The 16,352-nt window shown below is 46.4% G+C and overlaps 1 protein-coding gene across 4 annotated transcripts in view; it reads right to left on the bottom strand.

Moving 5' to 3' along the window:
* Window positions 1–16,352, bottom strand: part of LOC122543268 (natural resistance-associated macrophage protein 2-like) — a 428,402-nt gene that overhangs the window by 22,248 nt on the left and 389,802 nt on the right. For all 4 annotated transcript variants that reach the window (XM_087985576.1, XM_087985578.1, XM_087985575.1 and 1 more), the window contains one exon: window positions 13,479–13,565. In XM_087985576.1, coding sequence (XP_087841702.1) covers window positions 13,479–13,565 — 87 coding nt within the window. The remainder of the gene's footprint in view (window positions 1–13,478; window positions 13,566–16,352) is intronic.

The following is a 16,352-nucleotide window of genomic DNA, read 5'->3' as shown; positions in this document are numbered from 1 at the left end:
ATCATTTGAGAATTTGAATTCAGTTCACAAAAATAACCTTGAAATAAAACATTGGAATGAGATTCTTGAACTGTCATTAAAAACACAACCGTGTTTCATGTTCTTCATGGAAGAAGACGTGCTTTTCTGACCTGGACTGTCCTGTATGCGACCCTCATGTTACACACACCAATACAATTGATGTCTAACTGTCTGAGCAAGAGACACCCCATTGGTTCACCCCGTTTGCATCCATCAAAACTTATCTTGATAAAGTCAGAAAAGACATGTAGTGTTCTGCATAGACTTCCAAAATGTTATAAAATGTAGTAAGGCTCATTTGGATATGCAAAGATATATAAATACACATTAAGACCAGCTAAGACTCATAAAAATTTGTGTAAACCAGTAAAGACTGTCTACATCTAGAAAGACCCAGACAATATAGGAACCATTGTAGAGTATACAGCAAATGCCACCGAATAGTGGGGAGGAGATAGAAGCGTTATTTGCAATCAAATTCCTAAAAATGCTAAAACAACAGAGCAGTGATAATGAGGTTCTTCACGTTTGCTAGGATAGGGATAGACTGGGATAGGGGCAGTTTATATATAAAGGGGGGGAAGTGATACCTGAAAGAAATATAGAGAGAGCTGGAGAACCTCAGCAGATCTGGCAGCATCTGTGGAGAGAGAGATTGAGTTCATGTTTCAATGAACCTTCTTCAGAGCTCTGTTTCTCTCTCCACAGGTACTGCCGAGTTTCTCCAGGGCTTTCTTCTATTTCCCTTTCTGGGTGCCCACAGGATTTTGCTCCTATTTCAAGTCATACTTGAAATATGTACTTTGTCATGGTGGCTCTGTAGTTAGCACTGCTACCTTGCAGTGCCAGGGATCTGGGTTTGATTCCAGCCTCAGGCAACTGTCTGTGTGGAGTTTGCACGTTCTCCCCATGTCTGAGAGAGTTTTCTCTGGGTGCTCTGGTTTTGTTCCCACAGTCTAAAGATGTGCAGGTTAGGGTGGATTAGCCATGCTTAAATTGCTCATATGTATTTATTGCCCGTCCCTAGTTTTCCCTTGAGAAGGCAGTGATGAGCTGCCTTCTTGAACCGCTACAGTCTGGGTTTGCAAGAATGATCTTGAGGAAGAAAGGCTTGTCATATGAGGAGAGGTTAAGGGGTCAGCCATGGGAAATGCAGGGATTGGGGAGGGTGGAATCTGGGTGGGCTGCTCTTCGGTGGGTCAGTGTGGACTCAATAGGTCGAATGGTCTGCTCCCACACTGTAGGGATTCTATGTTTCCAGTCCAATTGTTGCATATGGTCCTTTAGAATTTACAAGTTTAAGCGGGCGAGTGGGGGAGTCGGGGGAGGTGGATTTGATTGAAGTTTTCAAGATACTGACAGGACAGATAAAGATAAATTGTTTCTAAAACCAAGAGCATTATCTGAGAATTAGGGCCGGACCATTCAGGCGAGATGTTGGGAAGGACTTCGACACACACAGGGTGGGGGAGGTTTGGAATTGTCTTCCACAAATGGCAAAGGATGCTGGATCAGTTGTTAATTTTAACTCTGAGAGAGTTATGTTTTGTTAAGCAAAGGGTGTTCAGGCATATGGGCCCAAGGCAGGTTTATGGAGTTAAGCCACAGATCAGAAATGATCTCGTTGAATGGCGGAACAGGCATGAATGGCCTACTCCTCTTCCTCATTTCCTAGGTTGTCGGAAAGAAGTGGAAAAATTGGAGTATACCTCAGCAGGCGAACATTTGAGGAACAGTGACCAGGCTGAGAATAGTTACGGAAAAGGCCAAATGTTGAACTGGAGGAAAGGAAACCTTCAGTGATCTGATCTGAAAATGGATCTGGCCCAGGAGAAAATGAGTGATTTGAGACCAATGAAGAGAAAGTGACTGAGGTCCAGGATAGACACATTATGGAAAGTCATGCATAGCTAGAGCTGTACAGCTTTTGCAAATGTCGAGATTGAAATGAAACAGGAAAATGAGGCAGATGAGGTTTGTAAGTTCTATAATACAATAGGAGAACAAGCTGAATGCAGAATGTACAGAAGGGATTTAAAACTGGAATAAGAGTAAGTATGCAAGTTAGCTCGCTGAGCTTGAAGGTTTGTTTTCAGACCCTTCATCACCATGACTAGGTAACATCATCAGTGAGAATCTCTGGTGAAGCGCCTCTCTATTTGGAGGCCTTTGTTTCTTAAGGTGGGTGATGTCATTTCCAGTTCTTTTCCTCAAGCGAAGGTAGATAGGATCTAAATCAATGTGTTTACTGATGGAGTTCTGGTTAGAGTGCCATGCCTCTAAGAATGCTCGTGCGTGTATTTGTTTCACCTGTCCTAGGATGTGTCTGTTGTCCCAGTCAAAGTGGTGTCCTTCTTTGTCTGTATGTACAGAAACTCGTGAGAGTGGACCATGTCTTTTGGTGGCCAGTTGAGGTTCATGTATCCTGGAGGCAGGTTTCCTGCTAGTTTGTCCGACGTAGTGTTTTTTACAGTTCTTGCATGGTATCTTGTAAATTCCATTAGTTTTGCTGGTAGTATCTAATGGATCCTTTAGGTTCACTAGTCACTGTTTGTGTGTTGGTACGTTTGTGGGCTACCATGATGCCAAGGGATCTGAGTAGTCTGGAAGTCATTTCTGATATGTTTTTGATGTAAGGTAATGTGGCCACAGTTTTTGGTTGCGTTGTGTCTGCTTGTTTGGGTTTGTTTCTGAGGAATCAGCAGATTGTGTTTATCGGGTACCCATTTTACTTGAAAACAGAAAATAGATATTCTTGTTCTACATTTTGTGGTTCTTGAGTGCTGCAGTGTGATGTAGCTTATTGAAATAATGTCATGATGCAGCTCTGTAAGTGGGTGTTGGGATGATTGCTTCTGAAGTTAAGTATTTGGTCCGTGTGTTGTTTCTCTGTAGATGCTGGTTTGAAGCTCTCCGTTAACTGTACGTTCAACTGTCACGTCGAGGAATGGGAGTCTGTTGTCATTCTCCTCCACTTTTGTGAATTTTATGCCTGTCAGGATATCGGTGATGGTGTTGTATGTTTCCTCTAACTTGTTTCGTTTTGTGATGACAAAGGTGTCATCTACGTAGCAGACCCAAAGTTTGGGCTGGAAAGCTGGGAGGGCAGCTTGTTCAAGTCTCTGCATTACTGCTTCTGCTGTGAGCCCTGATATTGGTGATCCCATAGGTGTTCTGTTGACTTGTTTGTAGGTTTTGTTATTGAATGTGAAGTGTGTTGTGAGGCACAGGTCTACTAGCTTGAGGATGTTATCTTTGCTGATGAAGTTGGTGCTGTCTCGTGTTTGTGGTCCTGGCGTTCCTAGTAATGATGCCAATGTTTCTTTGGCCAGGTCGATCTTAATTAATGTGAAAAGGGCTGTTACATCAAAACAGACCATTATTTTGTCCTCTTCTATCTCGGTATCTTTGATGGCATTCAGGAATTCCTGGATGGAGTGAATGGAGTGGCGTGAATCTTCAATTAGGTGTTTTAGGTTTCGGTCAAGTTCTTTGACTAGTCTGTATGTTGGTGTGCCAGGTAGGGAGACTATGGGTCTGAGCGGGGCACCAGATTTGTGTATTTTTGGTAATCCATAGAAGCGTGATGTGTTGGATCCATCTGGTTTCATGTTTAGGAAGTATGGCCTGTTTAATTCTCCTGATTTTTTAAGTACTGTTGGAAAGGATGAGATTCTGTTGACTGCTGTGGATTTGGATCTATCGCCACCTGCTGGTAAGTGTCAGTATCTGCAAGTAGAACATTTGCCTTTTTAAGATTGTCAAAGTTAAAAATCCCACAACACCAGGTTATAGTCCAACAGGTTTATTTGGAAGCACTAGCTTTCGGAGGGCTGCTCCTTCATCAGATGGTTCTGGAGTATAAGATCGTAAGACACAGAATTATAGCAAATGTTTACAGTATAATGCAACTGAAATTATATATTGAAAAAGACCTGGATTGTTTGTTAAGTCTCTCATCTTGTAGAATGAACATGTTGGTTTCAGTTCTTCCACATGTAAATCGCAGAACTTTTTTAAAGTTACATTCTCAAGTGAACTTTAACAATTGGTGTCATGTCGGCCCAGAAAGTGCATTTAATGTGTGAGGTGCCCTGTGTGAGGTTGTCTGTGCCACAATGGTCAGACTGACTCTAATCTAAACAACAGAGTTACAGAATTTTACACGGATTCATGCAGTTTTTGAGCAAACTAAAATGTAATTCTGCAAGTACAAATTCACCCCACAAACTTATATATGTGCGTGTGCGCGCATATGGGTGAGCATATGTATGTGGGGGGGGGGCGGTGTTATGAGTGTCTGTGAGAGGGTGTGTGTATGTGTGTGATTGTGTGCAGTGGGGTCACCTGTAGTGTGACATGAACCTAAGGTCCCAGTTGAGCCCATCCCCATGGGTAACGAACTTGACTACCAGCTTCCGCTCGGCCACTTTGCGTTGTCGCCTGCCCCGAAGTCCATCTTGGAGTCCGAATGTCCCAGACCGCTGAAGTGTTCTCTGACTGGGAGGGAGCACTCCTGTCTGGTGATTGGTGTGCGGTGCCCATTCATCCGTTGCCGTAGCCTCTGCTCAGTCTCACCAATGTACCATGCCTCCGGGCATCCTTGCCTGCAGCGTATGAGGTAGACAACATTGGCTGAGTCACATGAGTACCTGCCACGTACATGGTGGGAGGTGTCCCCACGTGTAATGGTGGTATCCCTGTCAACACTCTGACACGTCCTGCAGCATCTACTGTGACAGGGTTGTATGGTGTTGTCCTGAAGGCCAGGCAGTTTGCTATGAACCGTGATCTGTTTGAGGTTTGGTGGTTGTTTAAAGGCGAGAGGTGGAGGTGTGGGGAAGGTCTTGGTGAGGTGCTCATCCTCATTGATAATGTGTTGCAGGCTGTGAAGAACATGGCGTAGTTTTTCAGCTCCTGGGAAATACTGAACAACGAAGGGTACCCTGTCGGCTGCAGCACGTGTCTGTCTCCTGAGGAGGTCATTATGGTTTCTCGCTGTGGCACTTCGGAACTGGCGGTTGATGAGTTGAGCATCGTACCCCGTTCTTATGAGGGCATCCCTGAGTACTTCCAGGTACCCATCACATTCCTCCTCATTTGAACAGATCCAGTGCATGCGTAGGGCTTGTCCAGAGGGGACGGCTGTTTTAATATGTTTTGGGTGGAAGCTGGAGAAGTGCAGCATTGTGAAGTTATCCATGGGTTTGCGGTAGAGTGAAGTGCTGAGGTGCCAGTCCTTGATGGAAGGACTTAATGTGTTCAAGAATGAGACAGATGGTAGAGAGTAGTCTATGGTGAGTTTGATGGTACCTCACAACCCACTTCACATTCAATAACAAAATCTACAAACAAGTTAACGGAACACCTAAGGGATTACCAATATCAGGGCTCACAGCAGAAGCAGTAATGCAGAGACTTGAACAAGCTGCCCGAAACGTCAATTCTCCTGTTCCCTGGATGCTGCCTGACTTGCTGTGCTTTTCCAGCAACACATTTTCAGCGCTGCCCTCCCATCTATCCAAACCAAACTTTGGGTCCGCTACGTAGATGACACCCTTGTCATCCCAACACCCACTTACAGAGCTGCATCATGACATTATTTCAATAAGCTACATCACACTGCAGCACTCAAGAACCACAAAATGTAGAACAAGAATATCTATTTTCTGTTTTCAAGTAAAATGGGTACCCGATAAACACAATCTGCTGATTCCTCAGAAACAAACCCAAACAAGCAGACACAACGCAACCAAAAACTGTGGCCACATTACCTTACATCAAAAACATATCAGAAATGACTTCCAGACTACTCAGATCCCTTGGCATCATGGTAGCCCACAAACGTACCAACACACAAACAGTGACTAGTGAACCTAAAGGATCCATTAGATACTACCAGCAAAACTAATGGAATTTACAAGATACCATGCAAGAACTGTAAAAAACACTACGTCGAACAACAGACACATCCTAGGACAGGTGAAACAAAGACACACACGAGCATTCTTAGAGGCATGGCACTCTAACCAGAACTCCATCAGTAAATACATTGATTTAGATCCTATCTACCTTCGCTTGAAAAAAGGAACCGGAAATGACATCGCCCACCTTAAGAAACCAAGATGTATAAATAGAGAGGCAGGCCATACCACCAGTGCTTCACCGGAGACTGTCATTGATGATGTTATGTAGTATGGTGATGAAAGGTCTGAAAACAAACTTTCAAGCTCAGTGAGCAACCTTACATACTTATCATCAACCTGAGCTACAAATCTTCTCAAAAATCACTAATGGAATATCTGTGGCAAAGCAAGACGAAGAATACATTTATGCTGAACATAAAAAGGAACCCAAAACTGTTTTAAAAATATAGCAACAGTAAAACAATGGTCAAATGAAGAATGGGCTTTTTACAGACCAAAAGTGAATACAACCCCCTGCAAGTTCCCCTCCAAGCCCCTCACCATCCTGACTCGCCGTTCCTTCAGTGTCATTGGGTCAAAATCCTGGAATTCCCTCCCTCAGGGCATTGTGGGTCAACCCACTGCACATGGACTGTAGCGGTTCAAGAAGGCAGCTCACCCCCATCTTCTCAAGGGGGCAACTAGGGACAGGGCAATAAATGCTAGGCCCAACCCGTGACGCCCATGCCCCTTGATTGAATAAATAGAAGAAAACTTCTGAAAACTTGTAAAACCTATACAAAAGATCGCAATCATTTAGGAAAGCACTCTCAAGGCCTGTTAAGACCTGTAAAAGTTAGCAATGGCCCTAAATACCTCTGAAAGCTCATTTACCCATTTATCCTCAGAATGACTCGTAAACAATTCAAACAGCTACATGTCATGATGGCTCAAAGGCCAGGAAAATACTGTAAAGAAATTTAGAGATGTGTAAGGATGTAGAAACTTTGGAGTAGGCCATTCGGTCTCTCTCCCTCACTGTGCTATTCAACAGGCTGATCTCCTGCCTCAGCTCCCAGCTGCTCCCATCATTCCTCGACTTCCTGAGAGAGGCATCAAACTCTGGAATGAACATCCTCAATCAATGAGGATCCACCCGCCTCTGGTGTGAGAGAATTTCAATGATTCACCCACCCCTCTGAGTGAAGAAATGTCTCCTTATCTCAGTCCAAAATGATCATCCCCTTCCCCTGCTCCTCACTCCGCCCTCCACCAATTTGTGTTCTAGATTTCCCCAGCCAGGAGGTAACAACCTCTCAGTATGGACCCCGTCAAAACCCTTTGAGATCGAGTCTGCCTCAATGGGATGTCTGCTCATTCTGCTCAACTCCATTGAACATCAATCCAGTTTCCTCAGACTCTCATCACCTCCAGGCCAAGCACATTTTTGTTTCGTATCGGACACCAACACTGCGGATTGCCTTTCACGTGCATTCTGACCATTGTCACCTTTCCGTGCAGCAAATCCTCCTGACTCTGATACCCTGGCTGACATTCTCAAACTGGCCTGCAGAATTGCTTGCTGGATTGGCGAGTTGATTTTTTGTGATTCATGTGCAAGGACATCCAAACACCACAGAAGGCAAACACTTACTCAGCTTCATAGCTTTGAAAAAAATATGCAGCCTCTGTATTCTCCTGATGGACCAAGATGGACAATTTCACATTTGCTCACAGCAGAACCCCATCTGCCATCTTCTTGCATTCATGATGAAGGGCTTATGCCCGAAACGTCGACTCTCCTGCTCCTCGGATGCCGCCTGACCTGTTGTGCTTTTCCAGCGCCACCCTTTTCAACTCTGACTTCTCCAGCATCTGCAGTCCTCACTTTCTCCTGATCACTTAACCTGTCTGCATCCCTTTGATTGGCTGATTTATTGCTGAAACTTTATTGCTGGAACAGCACAGCAGGTCAGGCAGCATCTAGGGAACAGAAGATTCGACGTTTCGGGCACATGCCCTTCTTCAGGAATGAGCAGAGAGTGTTCAGCAGGAGAAGATAAAAGGTAGGGAGGATGGACTTGGAGGAGGGGCGTTGGAAATGTGATAGGTGGAAAGAGGTCAAGGTGAGGGTGATAGGTCGGAGTAGGGTGGAGGCGGAGAGGTCAAGAAGAAGACTGCAGGTCAGGAAGGCGGTGCCGGGCTGGAGGGATTCGGCTGAGACAAGGTGGGGGGAGGGGGGATGAAGAAACTGGTGAAGTCCAAGTTCATCCCCTGTGGTTGGAGGGTTCCCAGTCGGAAGATAAGACGCTCCTCCTCCGACCGTCGCGTTGTTGTGGTTTGGCGGTGGATGAGTCCAATGACCTGCATATCCTTGGTGGAGTGGGAGGGGGAGTTGAAATGCTGTGCTACAGGGTGATTGGGTTGGTTCGTCCGGGTGGCCCAGAGGTGCTCTCTGAATCGCTCCGCAAGTAGGCGGCCTGTCTCCCCAATAAAGAGGAGGCCACACCGGCTGCAGCGGATGCAGTAGATGATGTGGGTGGAGGTGCAGGTGAATCTGTGGCGGATATGGAAGTTTCCTTTGGGGCCTTGGAGAGAAGTGAGGGGGGAGGTGTGGGCGCAAGTGTTGCACCTCCTGCGGTTGCAAGGGAAGGTGCCGGGAGTGGAGGTTGGGTTGGTGGGGGGTATGGATCTGACAAGGGAGTCGCGGAGGGAGTGGTCTCTACGGAAAGCTGATAGAAGAGGGGAGGGAAATATATCCTTGGTGGTGGGGTCCGTTTGGAGGTGGCGGAAGTGACGGCGGATGATGCGCTGTACATGGAGATTGGTGGGGTGGTTGCGCTGTACATGGAGATTGGTGGGGTGGTTGCGCTGTACATGGAGATTGGTGGGGTGATTTATTGCTGTCATGTGTACCGCAATACAGTGAAAAGTGTTGCTTTGCATGCTGTACAGGCAGATTGCGCCATCCAAAGTGCATCAGGATTGCAGACAGAGGAGAGAGAGAGAGAGAGAGATCAGAATTAACATTTCAGATCCAGTCAAAAGTCTGTTAACAGCAGGGAAGAAGCTGTTCCTGAATCTAGTTGTATGTGTTTTCAAACTTTTGTATCTTCTGCCTGATGGAAGAGGGTGGAAGCGAGTGTAATCGGGGTGGGAGGGGTCTTTGATGATGTTGGCTGCCTTCCCGAGGCAGTGGGAAGTGTAGACGGAGTCAATGGATGGAAGGTTGGTTTGTGTGAGGGACTGGGCTGTGTTCACAACTCCCTGTAGTTTCTTACAGTCCTGGGCAGAGCAGTTGCCAAACTAATGCATGATGCATCCAGATAGGCCATTGTATGGTGCATCTATAAAACTTGGTCAGAGTCCTCATGGACAATGTCAAATTTCTTTCGCTTCCTGAGGAAGTAGGGACGACGTTGTGCTTTCTTGACCGTTGCATTGACGTGGGTGGACCAGGAGAGATTGTTGGTGACCGCCACGCCCAGGAACTCAAAGCTCTTCAAGCACCTCCCCCTCAGCACCATTGATACAGACAGGGGCACGTACTCCACTCTGCTTCCTGAGGTCAATAAGCAGTTCCTTCATTTTGCTGACGTTGAGGGAGATATTATTGTCTTTCCACCATGCCTCTTTCCTGTGCTTGGTCTCGTTGTTGTTCAAGATGACAAGGGTGGTGTCATCAACAAACTTGCAACTGGAGTTGGGGCGGAATTTGGACACATAGTGGTGAACCTTGTGACGATGCTGCCAGTTTTAAAAGGTTCTTTCATCCTAGTTTTATTTGAAGAGAGGCCGTAAAGGCAGAGGAGGAGTCCGGGGTGTTTAATAGTTTAACAATGGAAAGGGAGTGGACAGTTCACCTCAATCAGGTTTTTTTTTAGTACTTTTTGTGCTGCAGCATTCTCAAGACGTTGGAGCCTGGAAGTGTTGCAAGCTTCAGGTAAGGATTCCTCTGACCTTCTCCGAAATCCCTCTCTGGATGTTGTTCCCTCCTGCCTGTAAGAATCTATACTTGAATTTACCTTTCTACCAAGCGGTGTGTTTACGGGATGTTACTGTTTTGGAACAGCGAGTTAGTTAAGTTACTGTATCTGGTCAGTTAGGTTTTCCAATAGTTAAATTGGAACCTTGCTCTCCCGAAGTCTCCAACAGTATCCCTCCACCGACACTCTCATTTGTTTGACTGAACTGGTCCTCACCCTTAACAATTTCTCCTTTGAATCCTCCCACTTCCTCCAGACCAAAGGGGTAGCCATGGGCACCCGTATGGGCCCTAGCTATGCCTGTCTCTTTGTTGGCTGCGAAGAGCAGTCGATCTTCCGTAATTACACCGGCACCACTCCCCACCTCTTCCTCCGCTACATTGGTGACTGCATTGGCGCCACCCCGTGCTCCCGCGAGGAGGTTGAGCAATTCATCAACTTCACCAACACATTCCACGCTGACCTTAAATTTACCTGGACCACCTCTGACACCTCCCTCCCCTTCCTGGACCTCTCCATCTCAATTAATGACGACCGACTTGACACTGACATTTTTTACAAACCCACCGACTCCCACAGCTACCTGGATTACAACTCTTCCCACCCTACCTCCTGCAAAAATGCCACCCCGTATTCCCAATTCCTCCGCCTCCGCCGTATCTGCTCCCAGGAGGACCAGTTCCACCACAGAACACACCAGATGGCCTCCTTCTTTAAAGACCATAATTTCCCTTCCCACGTGGTTAAAGATGCCCTCCAATGCATCTCGTCCACATCCCGCACCTCCGCCCTCAGACCCCACCCCTCCAACCGTAACAAGGACAGAATGCCCCTGGTGCTCACCTTCCACCCTACCAACCTTCGACTAAACCAAATCATCCGCCGACATTTCCGCCACCTCCTAACAGACCCCACCACCAGGGATATATTTCCCTCCCCACCCCTCTCCGCCTTCCGCAAAGACCATTCCCTCCGTGACTACCTGGTCAGGTCCACGGCCCCCAACAACCCATCCTCCCATCCTGGCACTTTCCCCTGCCACTGCAGGAACTGTAAAACCTGTGCCCACACCTCCTCCCTCACCTCCATCCATGGCCCCAAAGGAGCCTTCCACATCCATCAAAGTTTTACCTGCACATCCACCAATATCATTTATTGTATCCGTTGCTCCCGATGCGGTCTCCGCTACATTGGGGAAACTGGATGCCTCCTAGCAGAGCGTTTTAGGGAACATCTCCGGGACACCTGCACCAATCAATCCCACCGCCCTGTGGCCCAACATTTCAACTCCCCCTTCCACTCTGCCGAGGACATGGAGGTCCTGGGCCTCCTTCACCGCCGCTCCCTCACCACCAGACGCCTGGAGGAAGAACGCCTCATCTTCCGCCTCGGAACCCTCCAACCCCATGGCATCAATGTGGACTTCATCAGTTTCCTCATTTCCTCTCCCCCCATCTTGCCCCAGTTCCAACGTTCCAGCTCAGCACCGTCCCCATTACCTGTCCTACCTGCCAATCTCCCTTCCCACCTATCTGCTCCACCCTCCTCTCTGACCTATCACCTCCATCCTCACCCCCATTCACCTATTGTACTCTTTGCTACCTTCTCCCCAGCTACTTTCCTGCCTCTATTCCTGATAAAGGGCTTTTGCCTGAAATGTCGATTTTCCTGCTCCTCGGAGCAGGAGCTCCTGCTGCCTGACCTGCTGTGCTTTTCCAGCACCACTCTGATCTAAACAATACATGAGATCACTGCATCAGAGTCACTGATGTCAAGAGCAATGCCTAAAGCCCAGGCACTGATCCAAGGTACAACCAGCCAACATGAAAATGGCTGATTTTATTCTCACTCTCTATTTTCCATCTGTTACCTAGTCCACAATCGCTGTTCATACATTCGCCCCAATCTCACGAGCTCCGATCTTGTGTAGCACCTTAGTGAGCAGTTTCTCATGATCCACTGGATCCCTCTTAGCTATCTAGCTAGCTACACCCTCAAAGCACTTGAATGGATTTTCTAAGCACGACTTCGCTTTTGCCAATATGTTTTGACTCTATCTAACCATGTTAGGATTTTCTAAATGCCCTGTTGCCACCTCCATAATAATAGACCAGTCAAAGACTTATTGAGGTCTGTGAAAAGTTGGGAACACCCATTGAAACTCTCAAAGGATCGTAAAGACTTCCACACAAGCATAGAATCATACAGCACAGAAACAGACCCTTTGGTATAACCAGTCCATACCGACCATGTTCCTAAAGTAAATTAGTCCCTTCTGCCTGCTCCTGGCTCATATCCCTCCAAACCTTTACTTTTCACGTCCTTATCCAAATGTCTTTTAAACGTTGTAACTGTCCCCACATCCACCACTTCCTCAGGAAGTTCATTCCACACACGAACCACTCTCTGTATAAAACAATTGCCCTTCATGTCCTTTATAAATCTTTCTTCTCCCACCTTAAAAATATAGTTTTGAACTTCCCATTTTTTTACGATTAGATGAGATTAGATTCCCTACAGTATGGAAACAGGCCCTTTGGCCCAACAAGTCCACACCAACCCTCTGACGAGCAACTCACCCAGACTCATTCCCTTACCCTATATTTACCCCTGACAATACTATGGGCAATTTAGCATGGCCAATTCACCTAAACTGCACATCTTTGGATTGTGGGAGGAAACCCACGGAGACATGGGGAGAATGTGCAAACTCCACACAGACAGTGGCCCTAAGGGTGGAATCAAACCCAGGTCCTTGGCGCTGTGAGGCAGCAGTGCTCACCACTGAGCCACCGTGCTGCCCTAAATTTTGCCATTCACTTGATCTGCACCCCTCATGATTTTATAAAACTAAGGTCACCCCTCAACCTCCTACACTCCAGTGAAAAAAATCCCAGCCTATCTTTATAACTCAAACCCTCCATTCCCGGCAACATTCTGGTAAATCTCTTCTGAACCATCTCCAGCTTAATAATCTCCTTCCTGTAACAGGGTGAGCAGAACTGGACACCGTTCTCCAGAAGAGGTCTCACCAATGTCCTGTACAATCTCAACATGACTTCCCATACTTGAAGGTCTGAGCAGTGAAGGCAAGCATGCTAAATGCCTTCTTAACCACCCTGTCTGTATGTGATGCAAACTTCAAAGAATTATGTACCTGAACCCCGAGGTCTTTCTATTCTACAGCACTACCCAAGGACCGACTTTTAACTGTATAAGTCCTGCCCTTGTTCATTTTACCAAAATGCAATACCTCATATTTATTCAAATTAAACTCCAGCTGCCACTCCAACCCAATGACCCAATTGATCAAGATCTCCCTGTAATCTTAGATAACCTTCTTCAATGTCCACTATGCAACCAATATTGGTATCGTCTGCCAATTTACTCACCGTGCTTCTTGTCTTCTCATCCAAATCGTTAATATAAATGGCAAACCAAAGTGGACCCAGCACCGATCCCTGCCGAACACTGCTGGTAACAGGCCTTCAGTCTGAAAAACAACCCTCCATCACCACCCTCTGTCTCTGATTGTCAAATCAAATTTGTATCCAATTGTACTTACCCCTTTGTAGATGTCGACACTGAGAGTGCTGTTATTGTTCGGGAAGAGGTCAGAGTGTGGACTACTGCTGTTGGCGCACACTTCGTGCTACGAAAGGGAAAAATCATGTCAGATATATTTCTAAACTGTACAGTCTTTTCACTTGGCAATCCAAGCACTCTGTAGCAATACATCTCACGTCAATACTACTCCGAACCTTCACCACACTTTGCGTGAGGTAATATTTCCTAATTTCGCCCCCTGAAAGATTTCGCTCTAATTATTTTGCTGCATCCACAAGCCCTGGAAGTCGATGGAAGGTGTCACCAACAGTGCAATCAAGCAGCACCAGCTCAGCAATAATCTGCTCAGTGATGCCCAGTTCGGGTTCCACCAGGGCCACTCAACTCCTGACCTCATTACAGCCTTGGTTCAAAAATGGACAAAAGAGCTGAATTCCAGAGGGGAGGGGAGAGGGACAGGCCTTGACAACACCTCATTGAAACTTCTAGAATACTGAGAGGACAGTGTGGAGAAGATGTCTCACAGCGCCAGGGACCTGGGTTCAATTCCATCCTCAGGCAACTGTCTGCACTTTCTCCTCTGTGTCTGCATGGGTTTCCTCCCACAATATAAAGATGTGCAGTTTTGGCCATGTTAAATTGCCCATAGTGTCCAGGGATGTGTAGGTTAGGTGCATTAGTCAGGGGTAAATGTAGAGTAATTGGGTAGGGGAATGGATCTTGGTAACTTACTCTTTGGAGGGTCAGTGTGGACTTGTTGGGCCAAATGGCCTGTTTCCACACTGTAGGACTTCTATGATTCTATGATTTAGTAGGAGAGACCCGGACCTGAGGGCACAGCCTCAGGGTGAAGGGGGCGACCCTTTCAAACTGAGGTGAGGGGAAATTCTTGCAGCCAGAGGGTGGGAAATCTGTGGAACTCATTGCCACAGAAGCCTGTGGAGACCAAGTCAATGAGCATATTTAAGACAGAGAGATAGACTGGTTCTTGATGAGTAAGGGGATCAAGGATTATGGAGAGAAGGCAAGAGAACGGGGTTGAGAAATATATCAACCATGATCAAAAGGCAGAGCAGACTTGAGAGGCCAAATGGCAAAGTTCTACTCCTATATCATATGGACATCCATTCCACGTTTGACTGAGTGCGGCATCAAGGAACCCTAACAAAACTGGAGCCAATGAGGATCAGAGGGAAAACTCTCCACTGGTTGGAGCCATATGTGGCAGATAGGAAGATGGCTGTGAGGTCACTCAGCTCCAGGTCATCTCTGAGGGGTGTAATAACAGGGTAGTTATTTTGCAGGAGTTCAACATCTCCAATATTAATTGCGATGGTCATAGTGTAAGGAGTTTCGAGGGGAAAGATTTCTGGACATGTATCTGGGAAAACGTTTTCTATCAAAGTATAGATGGTCCAACAAGGGGATGGCACCTAGTGCTGCACCTGATTCTGGGGAGAGAACGTGGACAGGTGTTCGAGGTGATCGTGGGGAAGCATTTTCAGAATAGTCACCACAACACCGTACACTTGATAAGTTTGTTACGGAAAAGGAAGAAGATGGTCTGCCAAATAAAAAGGTGCTTTGGATTGGGGGAAGGCAGGTTTTATTAAAAATAAGGCAGGAAATAAGGTAGACTGGGAACAGGTACTTGAGGGAAATTTCACAGCAGAACAATTTTCGATAAGGAACTGGGGAGAGTACAGGCCCAACATGTTCCCTTTAAGGCAGACCTGGGCATTTTACGGCCTGTGGGCCATATCCGGCCCTTTGGTTGTTCGTGTCTGGCCCGCATGAGGTCAATCTTAAATTAGAACATAAATGAAAAAGTATTTACGCCATGCATGCAATACAACTGTGTTGCTTTCGTTTTGAAAAGGATGCTTTTTTTATTTACGTATGGACGCACATGCACATGTATGTGCGTACGTGCGTGAGCAGCTAAAAGTGATGCTTGCTGGTGAGCCCTCAAAATGTCAGCTCACGCCAAGACAAGTTATGTCATATCCCACAAAATCGCCAGAAACAGTAAACCGTTTTCTGATGGAGAGTTTATTAAGAAGTGCTTGTTGGACTCTGCAGAACTAATATACCCGGAGAAAAAGGAGGCATTTGAGAATGTGCCCCTCTCCTGACGCACTGTAACGAGAAGGATTGGGGACATCGCGAGAAATCTGGAGCTTCAGCTGCAGCACAGAGCGGTCAACTTTGACTTTTTTTCCTTGGCTTTGGATGAGAGCTGCGACATACGTGATACAGCCCAGCTACTCATCTTTGTACATGGGATAACTACGGACTTTAAAATCACGGAGGAGCTGGCAGCCATGCAGTCAATGAAAGGAACAACAACTGGTAATGATTTGTTCACGGAGGTAAACGCATGTTTGGACACGTTGGGACTAAAATGGGACCAGCTGGCAGGTGTGACAACGGATGGTTGTCCAAATCTAACGGGAAAAAATGTTGGACTCTTAAAGAGAATGCAGGATAAAGTGACAGAAATTGACCCTGAACAGAAATTGGTATTTTTGCACTGTATTATACATCAGGAAGTGTTGTGTAAGTCAGTGTTAAAAATTAACCAAGTGGTTGATGTTGTAACTAAAATAGTTAACTTCACAGGGCAAGAGCTTTGAATCACAGGCAGTTTTTGCACTTTTGGAGGAAAATGAGACTGAACATCGTGACATAGGCTACCACACAGCTGTCAGGTGGCTCAGCCTGGGCAAAATGCTGAAAAGTGTATGGGACCTGAGAGAAGAGACTCAAGATTTCTGTGTGAAGAAAGGGAATGGCATTCCACAGCTTTCAGATGCAGACTGGATTGCAGACCTTGGTTTTGCTGTTGATGTGACTGCACTTATGAATGAAC

Source organism: Chiloscyllium plagiosum, unplaced genomic scaffold (genome assembly GCF_037043375.1).
Source record: "Chiloscyllium plagiosum isolate Xiang-an unplaced genomic scaffold, Cpla_swu_hap1 HiC_scaffold_53X, whole genome shotgun sequence".
NCBI classification, from domain to species: Eukaryota; Metazoa; Chordata; class Chondrichthyes; order Orectolobiformes; family Hemiscylliidae; genus Chiloscyllium; species Chiloscyllium plagiosum.
Note: the sequence above shows the minus strand (reverse complement) of the source record. Positions and strands in the feature narration are given on the sequence as shown.